Source organism: Vanellus vanellus, assembly GCF_965231255.1.
Source record: "Vanellus vanellus genome assembly, chromosome: 5".
Lineage (NCBI taxonomy): Eukaryota > Metazoa > Chordata > Aves > Charadriiformes > Charadriidae > Vanellus > Vanellus vanellus.
Genome location: NC_138910.1, coordinates 26888637 through 26911326, shown reverse-complemented (window position 1 = coordinate 26911326; position 22690 = coordinate 26888637). Strand labels below are relative to the sequence as shown.

The 22690-nt window shown below is 43.5% G+C and overlaps 1 protein-coding gene across 1 annotated transcript in view; it reads left to right on the top strand.

Annotated features, from left to right (window-relative positions):
- TTN (titin) overlaps positions 1–22690 on the top strand; it is a 244271-nt gene that overhangs the window by 54284 nt on the left and 167297 nt on the right. Inside the window, exons 44-83 of the mRNA XM_082483816.1 lie at positions 356–634; positions 1731–2294; positions 2762–3043; positions 3161–3439; positions 3811–4089; positions 4188–4466; positions 4590–4877; positions 4998–5276; positions 5377–5658; positions 5766–6044; positions 6155–6433; positions 6528–6806; positions 6925–7212; positions 7313–7591; positions 7730–8011; positions 8131–8409; positions 8553–8831; positions 8937–9215; positions 9343–9630; positions 9827–10105; positions 10313–10594; positions 11128–11406; positions 11515–11796; positions 12309–12587; positions 12713–13000; positions 13207–13485; positions 13587–13865; positions 13968–14246; positions 14348–14635; positions 14768–15055; positions 15987–16268; positions 17018–17296; positions 17415–17696; positions 17842–18120; positions 18241–18528; positions 18776–19054; positions 19169–19447; positions 19525–19803; positions 19950–20237; positions 20411–20698. Of these exons, the coding sequence (XP_082339942.1) occupies positions 356–634; positions 1731–2294; positions 2762–3043; positions 3161–3439; positions 3811–4089; positions 4188–4466; positions 4590–4877; positions 4998–5276; positions 5377–5658; positions 5766–6044; positions 6155–6433; positions 6528–6806; positions 6925–7212; positions 7313–7591; positions 7730–8011; positions 8131–8409; positions 8553–8831; positions 8937–9215; positions 9343–9630; positions 9827–10105; positions 10313–10594; positions 11128–11406; positions 11515–11796; positions 12309–12587; positions 12713–13000; positions 13207–13485; positions 13587–13865; positions 13968–14246; positions 14348–14635; positions 14768–15055; positions 15987–16268; positions 17018–17296; positions 17415–17696; positions 17842–18120; positions 18241–18528; positions 18776–19054; positions 19169–19447; positions 19525–19803; positions 19950–20237; positions 20411–20698 (11547 nt within the window). The remainder of the gene's footprint in view (positions 1–355; positions 635–1730; positions 2295–2761; positions 3044–3160; positions 3440–3810; positions 4090–4187; positions 4467–4589; positions 4878–4997; positions 5277–5376; positions 5659–5765; positions 6045–6154; positions 6434–6527; positions 6807–6924; positions 7213–7312; positions 7592–7729; positions 8012–8130; positions 8410–8552; positions 8832–8936; positions 9216–9342; positions 9631–9826; positions 10106–10312; positions 10595–11127; positions 11407–11514; positions 11797–12308; positions 12588–12712; positions 13001–13206; positions 13486–13586; positions 13866–13967; positions 14247–14347; positions 14636–14767; positions 15056–15986; positions 16269–17017; positions 17297–17414; positions 17697–17841; positions 18121–18240; positions 18529–18775; positions 19055–19168; positions 19448–19524; positions 19804–19949; positions 20238–20410; positions 20699–22690) is intronic.

Genomic DNA, 22690 nt, shown 5'->3' with positions numbered 1-22690 from the left:
GCTGCACCCTCTTCACTCTTTAGAGTCATTGCACAGTTTTAGCACAATTTCTCATTCACACCATAATTTCTTACAGCCCCAGGATAGTGTGGTATATGTTTCTATCTCATTGTTATTGCACATCGTTTTTCCAGCATCACCGCTGTGTTCCCGGATGTCATTATGCACTTTAACACTGTCTGTCCACTGAGCCTGGTACTGCTTTTATTTCTTACAGATACTTTTTTCTTTTACAGTCAGTTTATGTGGATTGCATGTAAATCACCTTTTTTTTTCTTTCAATCAGTCACTTCACTATTACTTTCCAGAATGTCAGCAGGCAGGGCTTTGAGTTACTCTCTGCTTCTGATTTCAGTTGCACCGATCCTGCGGAGAAGGCTCAAACCTCTGGAGGTGGCTGTGAATCACGTGGCCAAGTTTACCTGTGAGGTAGAGACTGCTCCCAATGTCAAGTTCCAGTGGTACAAAGCCGGCCGAGAGATATATGATGGGGACAAATACTCCATTCGCACCTCCAACTACCTCTCCACACTGGAGATCCCCAGGCCTCAGGTTGTTGACTGCGGAGAATATAGCTGTAAGGCTTCCAACCAGCATGGCAGTGTTAGCTCTACAGCCCTTTTAACAGTAACTGGTAAGTAGAGACTTCCAAGCCCTTCTCCTTCTCCCTAAAATATCTCGGTACGTTGTAATGCTTTCACTGTTACACTCACAAATGTTTATGGTAGGGCTCTTGATTGCTGTTGTTATACATAATCCATTCTTAATTTTGGCAGGCACAAGCATAGAGAAGGAATAATTTTTGAGAATGCTGCTTTTAGGTCTTTCTGTATCTAGAAAAGGGAATCAGCGTGAAAAGATTCAGAAGGGAAGGAAAAAGGGGGGAAAAAAGAGCAGGAGGAGCTAGGTCATCAACAGAATGGGATTGGTTTGCGAATATGTTCCTGAAGAAGGTTTATTTAACTTCCAGACAACAAGAAAGCATACACTTTTAAATCTGATTTCTTTGGTATAATAATTACAGTGCAATTATCCCAGCACCTTATGTTTATCTTGCAGTTACACTTGTGAGGCAGGCTATGCAGCTACGCGTACCTAAACATCTCTGTGCCATGGCCAGAGGGCAACTCTGTGTGACTGGAGAAATAGATCTTCTTAAACAAAAGAGGGTTTAAAGGTGTTTCAGTTTACAAATGTTTTTGTCTATTGAGAGCTATACAAGTATCTTCTTTTTTTTTTTTTTTCTTTAAAAAAAAAACCCACCATCTTTTGGATTTTTAATGTATGGTGATTTTTTTTACTCTTTTTTTCTTTGTGGGAGGAGTCTTTATGTGGTCTTTGCTCAGTACCAGATGATAAAGACTAAAGAAATATGCACAAACTGTGAAATGCATGCAAACTTGTCCATCTTGAGGGAATGGTGTGTAAACATGTCAGTCTTGGGGGAGGACGTTCTGGCTTTTTTTTATTTTCCTTTAGTTTGTACATTGCTCCAGAGATTCAAAATGTCTTCAAGCTCTGGAGCAATATACAGACCCAAGAAATACAAAATCAAAAGCCAAAATTCATCATCTTTAATACCTCTTATCTCCTTCACTGCTGGCTTCTTTTGCTTAAGAGTGTCCAGTGACAAACTCACCCCTCTTGCTCTCTGTCCCTGGCAAATGTGGAGAAAGAGCATGAGCTCTGGTCCTCAACTCTGGATAACATTGAACCCTTTTGTTTTGCAGAAGCGTTTCCGCCAACATTTCTTACCAGACCTGAATCTATCACTACTTTTGTGGGCAAAAGTGCCAAGTTCCTGTGTACTGTTTCGGGCACTCCAGTCATCGACGTCGCCTGGCAGAAAGATGGCACGACCATTTCACCTTCGGACCACCACAAGATCTCCAAAGTGGAAAATAAACATGTGTTAGAAATTTCCCTTCTCACCACCAATGACAGAGGGGTTTACACTTGCAAAGCTTCTAACAAGTTTGGGGCTGACATTTGCCAGGCTGAAATGGTCATTATAGACAAGCCCCACTTCATAAAAGTTTTGCAGTCAGTGCAGTCAGCAGTCAATAAAAAAATACGTCTTGAATGTCAGGTAGATGAAGACAGGAAAGTAACAGTAGGGTGGACAAAGGATGGAAACAAAATCCCCCCAGGGAAAGATTATAAGATTTACTTTGAAGACAAAATAGCCTCACTTGAGATTCCTCTGGCTAAGCTCAAGGATTCAGGCCATTATGTGTGCACTGCCTCAAACGAGGCAGGAAGCAGCTCCTCTTCTGCCAGCGTCACAGTCAGAGGTAAGATAGTCCTATGCCCCCTCCACCTTTGCTCTTCTTGGGTTCCCCGTTTCTTTTTTCGCAGGCAAAAGACTTCTTTGGGCTCAATCCACACTGTGAACTCTTCTTAGACCTGCCATCAGGTCTCTCTTGCTCATCATCTCTGCTGCCTTCCAGTGCCCTGTGTGTTGCTTCAACATTTCTTTCACCACCCAGATCCAAGAATTGCTCCTGCACGTGGCGACAGATGGATGGAGAGGGCAAGAGAAACCACAAGAATTGCAGCTGATCTTTTCTGAAGTCATGTTTTGTTCTTGCGCTACGAACCAATCTTTCAAAGCTTTGTATTTCAGCCTTCTTTCTTTTTTCTCTTTTCCTCTTCCCTTTTCTTCCCTTTTCTTCCCTTTTCTTCCCTTTTCCCCTTTCCTTCCCCTTTTTCCTCTTTTCCCCCTTTCTTCCCTTTTCATCCCTTTTCTTTCCGTTTTTAGAACCACCATCCTTTGTGAAGAAGGTCGATCCGTCTTATTTACTGACCCCAGGTGACTCTGCACGCCTTCAATGCAAAATCAAAGGTTCTCCTGAAATCCAGGTTACTTGGTTCAAGAACAATAAGGAAATTCGTGAAAGCAACACACACAGGATGTCCTTTGTCAATTCTGTGGCTGTGTTAGATATTTTAGAGATGAAAGTTGATGACAGTGGAAGCTACTCATGTGAAGCTGTAAATGAGGTTGGAAGTGACAGCTGTACCACCGAAGTAGTTGTCAAAGGTCTGTTCTTCTTGCAGCTGCCAGTCCATTCTTGAGAAAAACCTTCCCTTCCTTTTTTTTTTTTTTTTTTTTTTTTTTTCCACTTGGGTGACTAATTGTTTCTCGCTGCTTTTATAGAGCCTCCGTCTTTCATCCGAACACTTGAGCCAGCAGAAGTAGTGAAGGGAACAAATACCGTTCTTCAGTGTGAGGTTGCTGGCACTGGACCATTTGAGATTAGCTGGTACAAAGACAAGAAACAGATTCGCAGTAGTAAAAAATACAGGTTGACCTCTCAGAAAAATGTTATTTCTCTGGAGGTGTCCTCATTTAACAGTGCGGATGTCGGTGAATACGAGTGTGTGATAGCTAACGAAGTCGGGAAGTGCATATGCAGTGCAACATACATCTTGAAAGGTCAGTGGGAGAGAGAAAACTCCACTTACTTAAGGGATCAGCAAGAACCTCTCTTTTCTTAAAACGTCTTTTCTTTGGATTTGTGGGTGACTAGGGAGGGTGGGCAGGGAGAGTATCTTCTTATTCTCTTAAAATTCTGCGTATATCTTAATTCTTATCTGGCGTCAAACCTATGAATTTGAAGGACATTGAGCTTAAAGGGCTGTGCATTAGCTCCCAGCTGGGGAATGCAGCTCTTCTTGCCTGCTTGTTAGCTGAATTGCGCCGTGTACTGCACATACTGTTTCATAAAACTGTCTTTAAGCACCAGATTTCATGGGATGATGTGGTAGTAGATGAGTATTTCTTCTTATCTCTTTTCTTTGAACTAGAACCACCATCTTTTGTTAAGAAAATCGAAAATGTGACAGCTCTGGCTGGAGATAGTATTACATTACAGGCTGTGGTGAAAGGGTCAGAGCCGATTTCTGTGATGTGGATGAAGGGCAAAGACATCATTCAAGATGATAACAAAGTGAGAGTGACATTTGAACATGGTCTAGCAACGCTGCAGATTACTGGTGTCCAGCTGAGCTCTGGTGGCAAATACACTTGTGTGGCTGAGAATGATGCAGGAAGCCAGTCCTGCTTTGGTGAACTAGCAGTGAAAGGTCAGTGGAGTAGCGCTGTGATCCCCGCATTGTCTCTCACATGAAATGAAGAGCAATTTCTTTTTTTCCTTAACACCAGTTGTTTAATTCTGTTGTAGAACCTGCCAAAATCATTGAAAAATCTGAAGTGATCCAGGTAACAGCAGGGGAACCAGCCATTTTGGAGTACACTGTCACAGGCACTCCAGAACTAAAAATCAAATGGTTCAAAGATGGAAGGCCACTACCTGCCAGCAAAAAATATAGGATCAGCTTTAAAAATAACATTGCCCAGCTCAAGTTTTATGCCACTGAAATGCAGGACAGTGGCGAGTACACCTTTGAGATATCCAATGATGTGGGCATCAGCTCTTGTACTACCAGCTTCACTGTGCTAGGTTGGTACCAACTCTCTGCAAAGAGCCCTGCTACTCTGCTCTGAGCCCAACAGAGCCAGAAACAGAACTGTATGCCTATTTTGCTCATGTGTTGGTTTCTTTCATTTTTCTCACTCTCAACAGATCGCACTCTCCCTCCCTTCTTTACTAAACCACTGAAGAACATCGACAGCATCATTAACACCTCGTGCCGCCTAGACTGCAAAATTTCAGGCTCTCTTCCAATGACCATCTCTTGGTTTAAGCAGGACACTGAAATCACTTCAAGTGCCAAATACACAGTACAATTTGTAGAAGGCTCTGCATCTTTGGAAATAAAACACCTAGATGCAAGTGACGCCGGGGTCTACATTTGCAGAGCCACAAACTCTGCTGGTAGCAAAGACAGCAGTAGCACTTTGTTTATAAAAGGTTGGGCAATTTGTTTCATATTTCTTGGAGTTTTACTTTCCACGTGATAATACGTTTCTTCCCCAAAGTGCAGGCCATGTGTCTTATTCTTGACAATTTTTTCCTTTCGACGCAATCTAGAGCCACCCAGCTTCACTGTAGAACCAGAGTCCCAAGATGTACTGCCTGCATCAACCGTCCGTTTCAAAGGCACATTTAAAGGCACAACACCCCTGACGGTGAAATGGTTTAGAGGTGATACGGAGCTGGTGACAGGAGGAGCCTGCTACATTATGACAGAAGCATTAGCAAGTTACTTGGAGCTTTACGCGGTCAAACCAACAGACTCAGGAAAATACACCTGCAAAGTCTCCAATGTAGCTGGTTCAGTAACATGCAGCGCAAACTTGTTTGTAAAAGGTTTGCGTTCTTACTCTCTTTTAAACTTTCAGCTGCTGGATTGACCCAGTGGCACTCTTTCTTGCCTTCTTTGTCCTGAATGCTCTTCTTAAATCCACAGAGCCTGCTGCCTTCAAGGAGAAGCTAGAGCCAACCCATCTGGTAAAGAAAGGTGGATATGCTGAGCTGACCTGTGAAGTCACTGGTACTCCTGAGATTAAAATCACATGGTTCAAGGATGATAGAGAGCTAAAAGAGAGTGACAAATACAGGATGTCTTTTGCAAAATCCTTGGCAATACTCCATCTTACAGAGGTTGGGACTGAAGACAGTGGAGAATACATTTGCGAGGCCAAAAATGATGCTGGAAAAGATATTTGCAGTAGCATTGTTACAATCAAAGGTGTGTGTGACATCCAGCCACCCACTTTGTCTCTTTAAACTCAGTGCGGTTTTACAGGCTTCATAAGTATGATTAATACAAACTGCACTCTCTCTTTTGCACTGTAGAGTCACCTTATTTTAGCAAGGAGTTTCAATCCATGGAAGTCTTGAAGGATTCTGATGTGGTTTTGGAGTGCGAGGTGCTTGGCACACCTCCCTTTGAAGTGTTTTGGGTGAAAGATGATAAACCCGTGCGGAGCAGTAAGAAGCACAGAATAAGCATTGAGAAATCTTTGATTAGCCTCCACGTTTTCAGGTTTGATGCTTCTGATGTTGGCGAGTACCAGTGTAGAGTAACAAACGATGTCGGGAGCTGCCTCTGCAGTTCAGAGGTCACACTGAAAGGTTAGTGCAAGATGCAGAATGCCCCTAGCATGCCTTTATCCCAGCGTGGTTTCCATGCCACACTGTCATGCACCAGACCCGTACTTACATAGCCACTTTCTTCCTGCCAGAGCCCCCACAATTCTTGAAGAGGATAGAAAACATTAGTTCCCTTCGAGGGGGCACGGTCGTGTTTCAGGCTGCTATTAAAGGCTCCTTGCCCATCACTGTGTCCTGGCTGAAAGACAATGATGAAGTGATTGAAGACAACAATATCAAAATGACCTTTGTGAACAATGTTGCTACTCTTCTGGTGAGGTCTATTGAACTGAAGCATGATGGAAAATATTTCTGTCAGGCTAAAAATGAGGCGGGAATTCAGAGGTGTTCTGCTCTGCTGACTGTCAAAGGTTGGTCCTACCCTGAGGGCTTTCAGTGATCTCAGACGATTCTCTTGTGATTTTTACAGATGCCCTTAACACTCTGTCTCCTTGTTTACAACAGAACCTGCTACAATCGTGGACAAGGCCGTGTCAATAGATGTGACTGAGGGAGACCCAGCAACCTTGCAATGTAAATTTTCAGGAACAAAAGATATTACAGCCAAATGGTTCAAAGATGGCAAGGAACTGACATTAGGCCCAAAATATAAGATCAGCGTTACGGATACTGTCTCAGTCCTAAAGGTGCTTCATGCAGAAAAGAAAGATAGTGGGGAATACATTTTTGAGGTTCACAATGATGTTGGGAGCAGCAGCTGTTCTGCCAGTATTAACGTCCTAGGTGTGTATGGTCTCTCTTTTATCATCATTTTTACATACAAAATCTTTTCTCCTGAGCTGATATTTGCCACAGTCAAGGTTGAATTTCATATTTTGTCTTTTCACTCTGTTTTGGATAGATCTCATTATACCACCTAAATTCACCAAAAAGCTCAAGAAAATGGACAGCATTAAGGGGTCTTTCGTCCACCTGGAGTGCATAGTGTCTGGTTCACATCCTATAAGTATCCAGTGGTACAAGGACGGTCAAGAAATAACAGCAAGTGAAAAGCACAAATACTCTTTCCATGATAATACTGCATTTCTAGAAATCAATGAGCTGGAAGGCACAGACAGCGGCTCTTACACCTGTGAAGCAACAAATAAGGCAGGAAGCAACCAATGCAGTGGGTTCTTAACAGTCAAAGGTTTGAGCTCCTTCTTCGTCTTCTGTTAGGTGCCTCATTCATAATTATGGAACTCGCCTGTCTCAGAGTAACCCTCTTTCTTCCTTTTTACCTGTTATAGAACCGCCATATTTTGTGGAAAAACCCCAGTCCCAAGAGGTTGTGCCCAATGCTAGGGTTCAGTTCAAAGCACTGGTGAAAGGATCTACTCCTCTGCAGATAAAGTGGTTTAAAGACAGCCAGGAGCTCCTCTCTGGAGCCAATCGATCTGTTTGGAAGGACAACACATCTAGCGTACTGGAGCTGTTCACAGCTAGGACATCTGACTCTGGCAACTACACTTGTCAGATAAGCAATGATGTGGGGACTGCAACTTGCAAAGCAGCTCTTTTTGTAAAAGGTGTGCAACCCAATGTTTGTCTCATCTTTGTGGTTCTGATTTTTCTGTGCAATTGGGGGGGAAAGGGTAGGAAACCCTTTTATTTCTTTAAGCCACCTTGAATATTATAAAGCCCCATTTTTTCTCTCCATCTTCTAGAGCCCCCCAGATTTATTCAGATGCCAACTTCTGTAGTAGCTTTGCGTGAAGGACAGTCCACCACTTTCGAATGCCAGGTAGTAGGCACACCAGAGATCCATGTCACATGGTACCTGGATGGGAATGAAGTGACTGACCAAGCTAAGTACGGCATCTCCTTCATAGACGGTTTAGCCACTTTGAAAGTCACTCAAGCCAGAGTGTCAGATAGTGGGATTTATGTTTGTGAAGCCCACAACGATGCAGGTAGTGAGAGCTGCAGCGTTGAGCTGAAAGTAAAAGGTTGGTTTTCAACATCTTGTTATCACGCCGCATAGCTGGGGTGATGGAGTAGGGGAGACTTCTTCTCCCCTAAAACCATTCAAGATTACAATTTGCTTTCCCCTCATTCCTTTTTATAGAGCCTCCAACATTTGTTCGGGAGTTGAGACCCACCGAGGTAGTGAAGGGTTTGGAGGCCACGCTCGAGTGCGAGGTGACTGGTACTCCTCCATTTGAGGTGAAGTGGCTGAAGAACAACAAGGAGATGTTCAGCAGCAAGAAATATGCCATCTCCACCAAAGAATCTGTATTTACTCTTAATGTGACTAACTGTGATGTCGCAGATGTCGGTGAATATCAGTGTATTATATCAAATGAAGGTGGGAGCTGTTCTTGCAGCACAAGGCTCAGCTTGAAAGGTCAGTCCTCTAGGAAGCATACCCCAAACAATACATCCCCTAGATAAACTGTAGTGACTAGGATGACTTCATGTGATCTCTCTTTCCACTCTTCCCTTTCCATGACTTGCCTTCCAAACAACAAACAAAATCTCACACCATAGAACCACCATCCTTCGTCAAGAAGCTGGAGAACATCACTAGCATTTTGAAAGGTACCGCAGTCTTCCAGTGTGTTGTAGCAGGTGCTCAACCCTTATCTGTGTCATGGATAAAAGATGAGAAAATACTAGAAGATGATGAGCACCACCATATTACCTTTGAGAACAGCGTGGCCACACTGAAACTTACCAATGTTGACCTCAGCCACAGAGGGAGGTACACCTGCCAGGCAAAGAACGAGTCTGGCGTGGAGAAGTGCTTTGCTTTGCTTTTTGTACAAGGTGTGTAAAAGGCATGACCCTTCAACCTCATCCTTGATGAGTACTTGGAAAGTCAGTCCCTTATCTGTGTAGCTAACTGGCATTTTTATACACTTTATACCTCAGAGCCTGCACAAATCATAGAAAAGGCTAAATCACTTAAAGTCACTGAAAGAGACCCCGTGACGTTGGAGTGTACTGTGGCTGGGACACCAGAGCTCCGTATAAGATGGTACAAAGATGGCAAACAGCTCCTGCCCAGTAGATACTACACAATGAGCTTTGAAAACAACGTGGCCAGTTTCAGGATTGAACCTGTATCAAAGGAAGATAGCGGTACATACAGTTTTAAGGTTGAAAATGACTTCGGAAGTAGCACCTGTGAAGCTGTTCTGACTGTGTTAGGTTTGTATTGTCATTTGGCAAATTTGCCAATCCAGCAGGGAGAGAATGAAAAAATAATAATCTCTGTTTATGAAAGATAGGCAAGAAGGTAACCAGTGCGTTTTTTGCCATTTTTTGTGTTGGGCAGATCAATCAATTCCTCCTGCATTTATCAAAAAGCTAACCAAAAAGGACACCGTTCTGGGATCTTCTATCCAAATGGAGTGCAAAGTTTCTGGGTCACTCCCCATTACTGCAAAATGGTTTAAGGATGGAAAAGAGATAACTGACAGTGCAAAATACAGAAGCCTGTGCCATGAGAACACTGTGTCCCTTGAGATTGCTAATCTAGAGCTGGAAGACAGTGCAAATTACACATGCAGTGTCTCTAATGTTGCCGGGAATGATTCTTGCAGTGCTGTCCTGACTGTGAAAGGTTTGAAACTCTTTTACTACTTCTTCTTATTTGTGATAGATGCTGGAAAAATATCTTAAATCTTATGCTAACATAACACTCTTATACCTCTTAATATTAATGCTGAAACCTTGGTCTTCATACTTACCTCACTAATTTTCTTCATTCTTATACATTTCTGATGTAACCGAATATATCTTTTTCTTAAAAACTGCAGAGCCACCAAGCTTCTTAGTAAAACCTGAAAGCCAGCAAGCCATCCCAGATTCCACAGTGGAGTTTAAGGCCATGCTAAAAGGAACACCGCCCTTTACAGTAAAGTGGTTCAAAGAAGACTTAGAACTTGTATCTGGTCCAACTTGTTTCATTGGGATTGAAGGGTCAACTGGGTTCTTAACCCTCTATTCAGTGGATACTTCTAGGAGTGGGCACTACACTTGCCATGTTTCAAATGACGTTGGCAGTGACTCTTGCACTACAACTTTGATGGTAACAGGTGTGCACTCTTTCTTGTTGTGTTGCAGTCTTCTCATCTATTTCTTTTCTTTCCTTTTTGCCAAGCCCACCTCAGTGATCTTTGTAACACTGCCAAGTGAATTCCCTACCCTGTGTTTGCAACCCACAGTTGTTTGGCTCTTTTCTCTTCTCTTTTCCTTTCAGTATCAATTCAGACCTTCCTGACCCCACTTTTCTGGTTTTTTAGAACCACCCAAGTTTGCTAAGAAGCTAGAGGCAGCGAAAGTAGTCAAGCAGGGTGACTCAGCCCGGCTTGAGTGCAAAGTAAGTGGATCTCCAGAGATGAAAGTAGTGTGGTTCAGAAATGACCATGAAATTGTTGCCAGTGAAAAATTCCGGACATCATTCGTTGACTCTGTGGCTGTGCTTGAAATGAATCACCTCAGTACTGATGAGAGCGGTGACTACATCTGTGAAGCTCACAACCCCGCCGGCAAGGCCAGCTGTAGCACCAAAGTCACAGTGAAAGGTTAGCCGTCCTCTTGTTCTCTGACTACATCCTATTTTCCCCTGGTGGTTTTATCCCTTGGAAATCCACAAGATCATGAGATTAATTTCTTATTTCAGGACTCCTTTTTTATTCACGTCATGTTTGTTTTTTGAGGCCCCCTCACCCCCTCTGCCAGGGCCTGAAGAGAGATGTTGTTCTTAACGCAGATAAGTCCTAAGCTAGGTGTTCCCCAGTTCTATGACTGTCAATGTCCAAGACAGATCACAGTGGTACTTGTTATATCGAGGAGCTGAAATATGAAGAAAAAGAACAGACCCAAACTGATCAGTGTCACCCCTCTGTTTACCTTTTCCACAGAGGAGCTAAGAGCTCTGAATGCTCACCTACCTGCAAGGTCATTTCCTAAAATGCCCAGAAAATTAGGAAAGTCCTTGTCCTTTCTGTTGATTTTCTCAGCAGTTTCACTGTGTAGAACCTGGCATCAGTAAACTGTTTGTTGGTCAAATAGCTTCAGACTCCTTTCTAAAAATGTTCCTTTTTTCCCTTGTTAGAACCTCCTGTCTTTAGCAGGAAGCCCTCTCCAGTAGACATGCTCAAAGGAACTGAGGTTAGCCTGGAATGTGAGATTTCAGGAACACCACCGTTTGATGTTACCTGGTACAAAGACAGGAGACAAATCCGCAGTAGTAAGAAGTATAAGGTTACAGCCAAAAACTACCATACAAGTGTTCGCATTCTTAACGTTGAAGCTGCAGATGTTGGAGAATATCAGTGCAAAGCACAGAACGACGTAGGGAGTGACACTTGTTTTTGCACTGTGAAGCTGAAAGGTAAAGTATTGGCACATATGCCTTCTGCAGTGCTCCCAATGGCACTGCATTGCTCTTCTTTATATAGACACTGTGAGTTATTACTATAACTACATATTTCTTCTTCAGAACCACCAAAATTCTTGACTAAAATAAACAGCGTGACTGTTGTGGTTGGTGAACCAGTAGAGTTACAAGCAAGAGTGGAGGGCTCCCAACCGATTTCTGTGCAGTGGCTTAAAGACAAAGAGGAAATTATTAGAGAAAGTGAAAACACGAAGATCACATTTATGGATAATATTGCAACTTTACAACTTGTGCGCACAGAAACAAGCAATGCTGGAAAATACATCTGCCAGATCAGAAATGATGCTGGAAGTCGGGAGTGCATGGCTACCTTAACTATTCTAGGTTGGTAAAAAGTACAAGTTCATAAAATATTTTTTTAAAGTTAGGAACTTGGCTATATAGTGTCAGCTGTATGCTTTGCTTATGCCACTGGGTTCAAAACAGTCAAAACAGAATCCTTGTGTCCCCAACAAGCAACAGTCTGGTTCCTTATTTCCAGTTGTCCAGGGATAGGGGTGAAAGGAACCACAGGCCTTGACACTGTGATGGGATCCAGTTGACTGGATTCCTAAGTCATGTCTTCTGCTCATGCCTGCTTGGAGAGGGACAGGCAGTTGCATTTCTCCCTAGGAATTTAAAAATATTTTCACTTCATTTTGGAAAGCACGTGAAATGTCCAGTTGAGGGCAGAATAAAGGGTGGAAAAAACAGAGCTGAAAAAATTCCCCGGCCCAAACAATGGAGATATCCTTAGTATTAAATGTGTAAGCCCCATCTTTTAGTGCTATGATACTTATTGGTAGTACTAATCAAATACTGGTTTTACCATACATGTTACCCATCTTTCCTTCCAGAGCCTGCAGTCATTGTAGAGAAAGCGGAACCAATGAGAGTTACTATAGGAGACGCCTGTACTTTGGAGTGCAAAGTGGCAGGCACACCAGAGCTTTCCACTGGGTGGTTCAAGGATGGCAAAGAGCTGACCAGCAGCCAAAAATACAGAATTACTTTCCTCAATAAAGTATCTACACTTAAAATTATGGATGCAGAAAAGGAAGATGGTGGATTGTACACTTTCGCAGTGCAGAATGATGTGGGGAAAAGCAGTTGCACAGCATCAGTTGATGTTTTAGGTTGGTTGGGTTGCTTGTCTTCTATCTTTTACAAAAACATTCTTTCGGTCATGTTCTCTTTCCTTTCTTCCATTCCTTCCCTCCTTTTTTGTCTAACCATGGATTTGTTGTGTTTTCTTATGCAGATCGAATCATTCCTCCTTCTTTCACAAGAAAACTGAAGGAAACCCCTTGCATCCTGGGTTCCTCAGCATTGCTGGAATGCAAAGTGTCGGGTTCACCTCCTATTTCTGTTGCCTGGTTCCAAAATGGACATAAATTAGTCAGTGGGGAAAAATATCAAATCTCCTTTTCAGATAACCTCTGTATTTTAGAAGTGAATTCACTAAGCAACTCAGATACTGGAACTTACACCTGCAAAGCTACCAACATAGCTGGTTCAGATGAATGCAGTGCTGTATTGACCGTACAAGGTCAGTATATGAGGGTCAGGAAGCTCTCTGAGCGATTCTTCTCTCTTTCTTTCTTGAAATTGCCTATGGTCTTTTGTAAATATACTCGGGGGAAATTACTGACTGAAAAATAAAGATTTTGGTTTTTATCTTCACTAGGTGAGTAGAAATGCCAGGGTTATGCTGTAGCAATCTGTCTTACCTCTCTTTTTCTCTTGTGTGTTTAGAACCACCTTCTTTTGAGAGGACACCAGAGCCTCTGGATGTCTTGCCAGGCACAAGCATCACTTTTACATGTGTTATCAGAGGAACCCCTCCTTTTAAGGTGAACTGGTTTAGAGGGGCCAATGAGCTTGTGCCAGGGGACAAATGCAATATCTACTTGGAGGACTCCAATGTGGAGCTTGAGTTATTTGATGTAACTCCTCTCCAAAGTGGAGAGTACACTTGTCTAGTGACTAATGACGCTGGCAGGGCAAATTGTACAACACACCTTACAGTAAAAGGTTTGTAAAGATTGCGTCTCTCTATTTACCTTAAAATATTGTTTCCTTCCCTCCATTTGTCCTGCTGGGCTCAACATTTATGACTTCTTACCCTTCATTAGAGCCGGCAGTCTTTGTGAAGAAACTGAGTGATCAGTACGTGGAGCCTGGCAAGCCTATCATCTTGGAGGGCACGTACACAGGCAGCCTGCCCATCTCTGTAACATGGAGGAAGAATGGCCACACCATCACTCAATCTCAGAAGTGTAGCATCACCACGACAGAGAAATCCTGCATCCTGGAAATACTTGACAGCACCAAAGAAGATGCAGGAGAATACACTTGTCATGTTGAAAATGAGGCAGGAAGAGATGTTTGTGAGGCTGTAGTCTCTACCCTAGGTGTGTGCTCCCTTTGCTTCTTTTTCTTGCCTGTTCTTTCAAGTGTATGCTTTCCAAGGCCTGGCGCTATAATGAGCCTATCTAATTGCTTCTCTTTTTTAGAACCTCCCTATTTTGTTACACACTTGGAACCTCTTGAGGTATCAGTTGGGGATTACACAACATTGCAATGCCGTGTTGGTGGAACACCAGAAATTACTGTGTCTTGGTACAAAGGTGATACAAAACTCAGGTCTACTCCAGAGTACAAAGTGTTCTTTAAAGACAACGTTGCTACTCTTATTTTCAATAAAGTGGTTAGCAATGACAGTGGAGAATATACCTGCAAGGCAGAAAACAGTGTAGGAACTGCATCTACAAAGGCTCTCTTAACCGTTCAAGGTGATGATTTTATATTAGCTTGCTACAAATTCTTTTGCTCTTGCAAAACTATAAAAAATTGCTTCCTGGGGCATATTTATCCTTTACTTGCTTTCTTCTAGAGCGCAAACGACCACCCTCCTTTGCAAGAAAATTAAAGGACATCGAGCACCCTGTTGGTTTACCCCTTAAATTTATGTGTCGGCTTAATGGCTCAGAGCCCATTACCGTGACTTGGCATAAAGATGGTGTGCTGCTAAGTGATGACCAGAATGTGCACACATCCTTTGTAGATAATGTTGCAGTGCTGCAACTGGTGCGAACCGAGATGAATCATACCGGGCAGTACTCCTGCACAGCCACCAATGCTGTGGGCACTGCCACCTCAAGTGCTCGGCTCACAGTGGCAGGTGTGTTGGCTTACAAAACTTTTGCCTGGATCACAGGCTCCCCCTTCCCGTTTCCTGCATGCAATGGTATCTGTGTGTTGGATTAGCTTTTTCATGAGTTATGAGTATTACAATGTTTTCTTGTGTTTCTAGAACCCAAGCAAGCACCTGTCTTTGACATCAAACCAGAATCTATTGATGTGCCTTTTGGAGAAAGTGCTGACTTTGAATGCCATGTTACTGGAGCCCAGCCAATGCACATCATCTGGTCCAAGGATGGTCGGGAGATCCGAACTGGAGGAAACTTCAATATTACATTTGTAGCCAACACAGCTCACCTTCGAGTGCTCAGAGTGGGTAAAGGAGACTCTGGCCAATATACTTGCCAAGCTAGTAATGAAGCTGGGAAAGACTTTTGCTCAGCCCAACTCAGTGTCAAAGGTATTAAGATTAAGGCGCCTTCGTTGGTGTGTTTTCTTTTTCTTCAGCAAAGAGACCTCTTTGTTGCTGAGTCTCATCTTCCACCCTTTCCAGTTTGGAAATATATAGAAAGTAGCTTTCCAGAAGGCAGACATATACCATGTGGTGACCTTCCCCTAGCATACTGCATGACAGTAGAAAACTCGTGTGCCTGCAAAATCTCCAAGGGGAAAGGTCACCTTGTGAAGCTGTTTGTATGGAGAGTTGCACTCACCCTGCTTTTTACTTCGTCGTTAGTGCTTAAATTACAGTCACAGTGGTATTCACACATAGCAATTACTCTGTGGGAAACAGTGATATGGTAAATAAAACTACCTTGCATTTGTAGGCCAGCATTAGTGACTCTTTCAAATTTGCTAATGATTTCAATTGGAGTTCCGAATTGCCGATTTAATCTAGACTGAATCACTTAAGTACTTCATGCAGATATATGCTTTAAAGATGTGTAAGCGAGTGAAACTACCCCTACCGTGTTTCTGCTGCTCCTGGGGGTGAAGGGCTTGTCAAATCTTTCATCCTGGCCTGGGGATATTTTCACTCCTCAGAGGTAACAGCAAAATTCCCCTTCAGTGGAGCAACCATCCTTCATGTCTTTTTTAAAGCTCCAGCCTCTGATGCAGCAGGTTCCAGAGTTCGCAGAACATAGTTTTAATTGTTGTCTCTGCCGCCTTCTCTCCGTCTTGCGTCTTTTCTTGAGAGGAAACTCTGGTTGGGGATACAGCCAGCTGCTGTAGCAAATTTACTTTGTTGTGCCTCAATACTCTTGTGCTCCCCATAACTCTTGCGCTCCCCGTAACTCTTGCTTGCTCCCCATAAGTCTTGCTCAGCAGTGCAGATTTCACATGGTAAGCAGGTATACTGTCACTCTCTGCATACTTATTCTGTTCTGCAGAACCTCCCAAGTTCATCAAGAAGCCTGAAGCTTTGCGGTTCGTGAAGCAGGGAGACACAGTTCAACTTGAATGTAAAATCAGTGGCACACCAGAGATCAGAATCACGTGGTACAAAAATGATCAGGCACTCCAGGCAAGCGACAGGCTCCACATGTCCTTTGTAGACTCCGTGGCAACGCTAACCATCTTGGGTGCCAACACTGAAGATGCCGGCGATTACATATGTGAAGCCCATAATTCTGCCGGCACAGCCAGCTGCAGCACTTCGGTCACAGTGAAAGGTTAGCAGCATGGCTCCACACACCACAGGAATCCCTGGCTTCTGGGGCAGCTCCCAGCTGCACATCCCTCTGGACAGGGAGCTGCTGCTATGGCAGTTGGTGGCTGCTGGGGCAGTTTCTCTCCAGCCGCTCTCACGTTCAAATGTTGCTGTGTTTAAGCTGCGGAGACCAGGAAGGAAATAGTGGTGGGTGTTCAGCACCGTGCAGCTATTCCCTTGTCTCCCCATTCAAGTGAATTGCAAGCTGAATAAGGCAAGCTTGTCAGGTCACAAGGAGACATGGACTAGATGGAGCACCAGCCATGGTGAGGGAGCTGGGCATGCTTTGCGATCATCCCTCTGCCTCCTCTTTATACACAGTGATCCTGGCAGGAATGAAATTTAAGACGGAAGAGGAGGCTGTACTGCTGAGCCTCACTCATGGTAGCTTTCATGATTGGAAAGAGGCGGGGAAAGCTGGGATGTGGTCCTGGAGAGAGGGGAGAGTGGCTTTTGGGGAGGGGCACTCAGCACTGACTCCAAACAGGTGCAGAAGTGTCACATTTTCTGCCCTTGGGACTTTGAGAGCTGGGATGGTTTGCTGGGAGATGCCGGGGGCATGTTTTAGAGGTGAGGCCACATATTTGGAAGCTAAATCTGGGTTTACGAGAATAAGTGTAGGCCTCCTTCCTGAATACGTTGCCTCCTGCTACTATCCAGAAACCCACCCAGGGAAGCAGGCTCACACATGATGTGATTCTTTTTTTATAGAACCACCTGTTTTTAGCAAGGTGCCGAGCCCCGTGGACACACTTAAAGGCTCAGATGTTATCCTCCAGTGTGAGATAGCAGGCACTCCACCCTTTGAGGTGGCTTGGTTCAAGGACCGGAGGCAGGTCAGGAGCAGCAAGAAGTTCAAGGTGACAGCAAAGCACTCCATTGCCAGTCTTCATATTCTCAATCTGGAATCTCAAGATACTGGAGAATATCAATGCAAAGCTATGAATGAGGTGGGAAGCGACACTTGCACCTGCCCAGTGAAATTCAAAGGTTTGTATGCTAGAGGATCAAGAGCATCACCACCCTCTTTTCTTGATCTCCTGGCTGTACCTCTTCTAAGCAGGCATGCAAGATTAACCCTCCTCTGCCTCCTTGTTTTCACCATCAGAACCCCCGCGCTTTGCCAAGAAGTTGAGTGACACTGCAATCTTCGTCGGGGAGCCAACAGCCCTGCAGGCAGTGGTGGAAGGATCCCCGCCAATTTCTGTTGTCTGGCTCAAGGACAAGGGTGAAGTCATTAGGGAGAGTGAAAATGTCCAAATGTGGTTTATGGACAACATTGCAACTCTTGAGATTGCCAGTGCAGAGGGAGCTGATGTTGGGAAGTACATCTGCCAGATAAAAAATGATGCTGGCATGCGGGAGTGTTCTGCTTTTTTGCAAGTCCTAGGTGGGTATAGCCTGCTTCACAGGTACTATATCTTACAATTTGCACAATTGCCTCTACCAGCCTTTGTTTTCTGCTTATATCCTGTGCTCACCGGTTTGCGGGTAGATTTCCTGGTGACACACTGACCCCTCCCTTCCTATTTCAGAACCGGCAGTCATCTTGGAGAAGACTGAGCCGATCACAGTAATGGCTGGCAATCCTTTTACCTTGGAGTGCAAAGTAGGAGGAACACCTGAACTTATCACCAAGTGGTACAAAGACGGCAGAGAACTAAGGAGCGACCGCAAATACCAAATTACCTTTTTCAACAATATATCCACTTTGAAAGTCTTTTCTGCAGACAGGGGAGACAGGGGCTTGTATACCTTTGAGGTGCACAACGAGGTGGGGGACAGCAGCTGCACTGCTTCGGTTGATGTTTCAGGTCAGCTCTATGTCTTTGTTCACCCATGTCTTTAAAGGAAGCGCTTTTTTCCCCCTTCTTCTTTCCCCTGAAAAAAAAAACAACACTTTTCTTCCTGTTCTTCTGTCCTGTCCTACTTAGATCGTCTTGTTCCTCCTTCATTCTCAAGAAAACTAAAGGAAACAAATGGGGTACTGGGATCCTCAGTGCTTTTGGAGTGCAAAGTGTCTGGCACATCCCCCATATCTGTGGCATGGTTTCAGGATGGGAATGAGATTGTTAGCGGAGAAAAATATGAAATCTCATTCTTGGATAACGTTTGTTCTTTGAAGCTGAATGCCCTGGATCTCACAGATACAGGGCCGTATACCTGCGTGGCAGCCAATGTGGCTGGATCTGATGAATGCAGTGCCTTCTTGACTGTACAAGGTCAGTGAAAGGGTACTACAGCCCCTTCAACAAAATTCTTCTTCCCTCTTCTCTTCCTTCCCTCTGGTTTCCCATGGCTTCTTTTTCTCTTTTTTTTTTTTCTGTTTTTCTTTTTTCTTTTCTGTTTTCTCCCTCTTTCTCTCTCTTTTTTTTTTTTTTTTGACTCAAACCTGCTCCAGCTTTCCTCTGCCACAGAGACTCTCCTATTAACATCTTTCTCCTCTTCACTTCTTTGTATGATCTTTAGAACCACCTTCTTTTGTGAAGACACCTGATCCCCAGGAAGTTTTGCCTGGATCAAGTGTGACATTCACCAGCTACATCAAGGGTAGTACTCCCTTCAAAGTGACCTGGTTCCGAGGCATCAGGGAGCTGGTGCCGGACAGCAGCTGCTCCATCTCTCTGGACGAGTCTGTGACACAGCTGCAGCTCTACAACGTGGAGCCAGGCCACAGCGGGGACTATGCCTGCGTGGTCACAAATGATGCTGGCAGTGCCTCATGCACAACCCAACTCTTTGTGAAAGGTGTGTTTGCGTGTGTGTGTGTGTGTGTGTACACGCACTGGTATCGCCCTTCACACTATGCCTGCAGCCCTGCCACATCTGTCCCTCTCACTATTGATCTATGCCTCCCCACAGAGCCTGCAGTCTTTGTGAAGAAATTAAGTGATTTCAGTGTGGAGCAGGGGAAGTCCATTGTGCTGGAAAGCAGCTACATAGGCACCCCTCCCATCTTTGTCACCTGGAAAAGAAATGGCATGCCCATTGCTCAGTCTCCACGCTGTAGTGTTACAACTACCGAAAAATCTGGCATTCTTGAAATCTTCAACAGCACCAAGAGCGATGAAGGCGAATACACCTGTGAGGTGGCAAATGAGGCGGGTGGGGATGTTTGCCACAGCCTTGTATCCATCTTAGGTATGCATCAACCCTGGTACCCCTAAGGCAGCCCAGTGATGTTCTGCCTCTGCTCACCATTCTCTCTCCTTCCCTAGAACCACCCTATTTTGTCACACACCTGGACCGTGTGGAGGTGAAGGTTGGCGAGCCCTTGATCTTAAAATGCCAGATTGGTGGCGCGCCAGAAATCAAGGTGTCCTGGTACAAAGATGACACCAAGCTCAGATCAACGCAGGCTTACAAAATGCACTTCAAGAATAATGTGGCAACGCTGGCATTCTCCACCGTGGAGGACAGTGACATTGGAGAATATATCTGCAAAGCAGAAAATAGCGTTGGCTTCGCCACCTCCACAGCTTTGCTTATTGTTAAAGGTGATGGGCCAATGGCCACTCTTTCTTGGGGTAGTTTGTGAGAACTCTTTGTCGTCTACAGAAAGGGGTTCTTATTAATTTCAGAATTAATTCTAGATTGACAGGGTGGCTTCCTACTTATAGTGGTGATTATTATTGTTTTGCAGAACGTCAACTTCCCCCTACGTTTGCCAGAAAACTGAAAGATATACAGGAGGCAGTTGGTGCCCCAGTGACATTTGATTGCCGCATAAATGGCTCAGAGCCTATCCAGGTGTCTTGGTACAAGGATGGGGTTCTCTTAAGTGACAGTGATAATATGCAATCAGCCTTCTTAAATAATGTTGCGACTCTGCAGATCTTGCAAACTAGTATGGCTCACTGTGGCCAATATACGTGCTCAGCCCAAAATGCTCTGGGGACTGCGTCTTCCAGCGCCAAACTTCTCCTCACAGGTTTGTAGCTCGCACTTGAACAAAGATCTTTTGCATGTCTTTGCTCTTCTATTTCTTCACCCTGTTTCCCACTCTGCCCATTGCATGGTGGCCAGGGAGTATGGGCATGGCATAGTGAGTTGTGTGGTGAGGGGGGCTTGGTGGTAAGCTCTGCCATGCTTTCGTCTTTGCAGAACATCTACAGCCTCCCTTCTTTGACATCAAGCCGGTATCTATCGATGTGGCATTAGGGGAAAGGGCAACCTTTAAGTGCCACTTGACTGGTTCTGCTCCCATGAGGATTACTTGGACCAGAGACAACAGAGAGATCCGCCCAGGTGGCAACTACAAGATGACGCTGGTGGAAAACACAGCCAGCTTGACAGTCCTAAAAGTCGGTAAAGGGGATGCTGGACTCTACACATGTACGGCCAGCAACAGTGTTGGAAAGGATGCGTGCGCAGCTCAGCTGGCTGTACAAGGTATTGCTGTGAGCTTTACTGTTCATGAGGCTTTTCTTTGCAAGGCAGACGCCCGGAAAACAAAGGCCTGAATACAGACATGTGTGAGACTAACATCCTTTACAAGAAGCCACACTGAGATGTCTTATTTCATTTAAATGTTATTGTAATACTTAAATGCTTATTCATCTTCTGGTCTGGTATAGTGTGTGATTCGTCTTACCAAAGGGATTCTTCCATTGAAATGTTAACTCTGACTTAGTAACTTGTCGCACCTTTATGAATGGCCTTGTTGGCCAGCAAAATCTGTCTTCCTTAAAGTCTTTCTCCAGCAGTGACATTCACTAAGTTGTCCAGGGGAGGGAAAGATAACTAAGAGAAACTCAGTTCACTTATGAGACTTAAACGTATTTTTACTGGGCGTGCAGCTCCTGCAAATAATTTTACTCTTTCACAGACTGAAAACATTGAAAAGTGCTGTTCTAGACAGCAAAATTGGAGTATCTGAGGGGGACCTTGGTGACAAATAACCATTCTGCCAACACTTCACTGCTCCACATATTGTGTGGATCTTATACATTTCAATGATCTAAATTTATGACTGGATCAAACTGTCTTGGTACAAGTGACACTTGTATGTTACTGTAATTTCCTCAATGTAGGTGGGAACATTGAATTTATTTATAGCTGTTCCGGATATCTCATTCTTACTGATTTTTTAAAAGAACAAATGTAAAATACGCTACTTAAATTATGCACGAGTTCAAATGTCCCTGTTGGTTCAGTGTTTTCTTTTTTTTCCCTCTGTATGAATACAGGGGGAAAAAAATCAAAAACATTTGAAGAGTAAATGCTACAACTTTTACTCTCTAAGACAAATAACACAAGAAGCTGAACTACCACTAGCAAGATTTTGTAATAATTGCTTGTCAAATGTATTATATATATGTAGAGTATATTCTATCCATGGGTATTTTTCTTGGTGGGGGTGGGAAGAGCGTGGCAGACAATTACCTGTGGATTCAGTGGCAAGTAGGGATGCTGTTATTTTGTAGCTTGACTTACAAAAAGCATTGAAAGATTGTGGCAAGAAATCTAACCTCTTTAAAAAATTTAAAGCTTGTTTCCACCAGAATCACAATTCCATTTCTTGTTAATGATAACAGTAATAGATTTATCTGACCAGAGTTACCATTCATAAAATGATACTGACTGACCTTATTCATTTTCTTACTCTTCAACTCTTTATTCATAAAATCATTTTTTTATAATTTTTTTTTCCAGGATTATTCTTTTCTTTTTTGATCCTGAACTTACACTACACACACTATAGTCCTTTAGAATCTGTAGAGTTTCCCCAGGCCTATAAAATTAATGATGTTCATTGTTTATCAGACAGTTTCTCTAGAACTTGGAAGGACAAGCTGTTTGTGGCCATTGATTTGCATGTGTTAAATTTGAGCAGATGCTGTCTCACTTCTAAGACACATAGCCTTTTATTTGTAGGATTAAGATCTTTCATTCAATTTACCTTGAAAATCTCCCATTTTTTTATTAACTTTCTCACTTCAGCATCTAATGTTCCCAATATGTGGTTTTAACAATTGCTTTAGATTCTAGAAATTGCTTTACTTTCTAAGTATGTATTTTACTAACTTGTATACCCTAATTTTTGGAAAGGAATGGCATTGGGGTGTGACTACTCGACAACTGTTAGTATGCAGACAGATAATCAACTCTTTGTCAAAGTGAAATCTGATAGTAAATTACTAAGGTTTCAACAGTCCTTGTGTTAACAAGTCATCATTTCTACTTTTAGAAACTCTAAGGAAGTTTTGTTACTAACAACATAGGATGTTCTGCAAATGTCCCACAGGTTGAAGTAACCCACAATAAAATAGATATTCTTCCTACACTTTAAAGATAGATGCACAAAGAGGTGCTTCATCCTGTTTTGCAGAGAGATTTGTTTATTGTGCCCACATTACCACCTCTTGGTTTTACTAGCTGTAT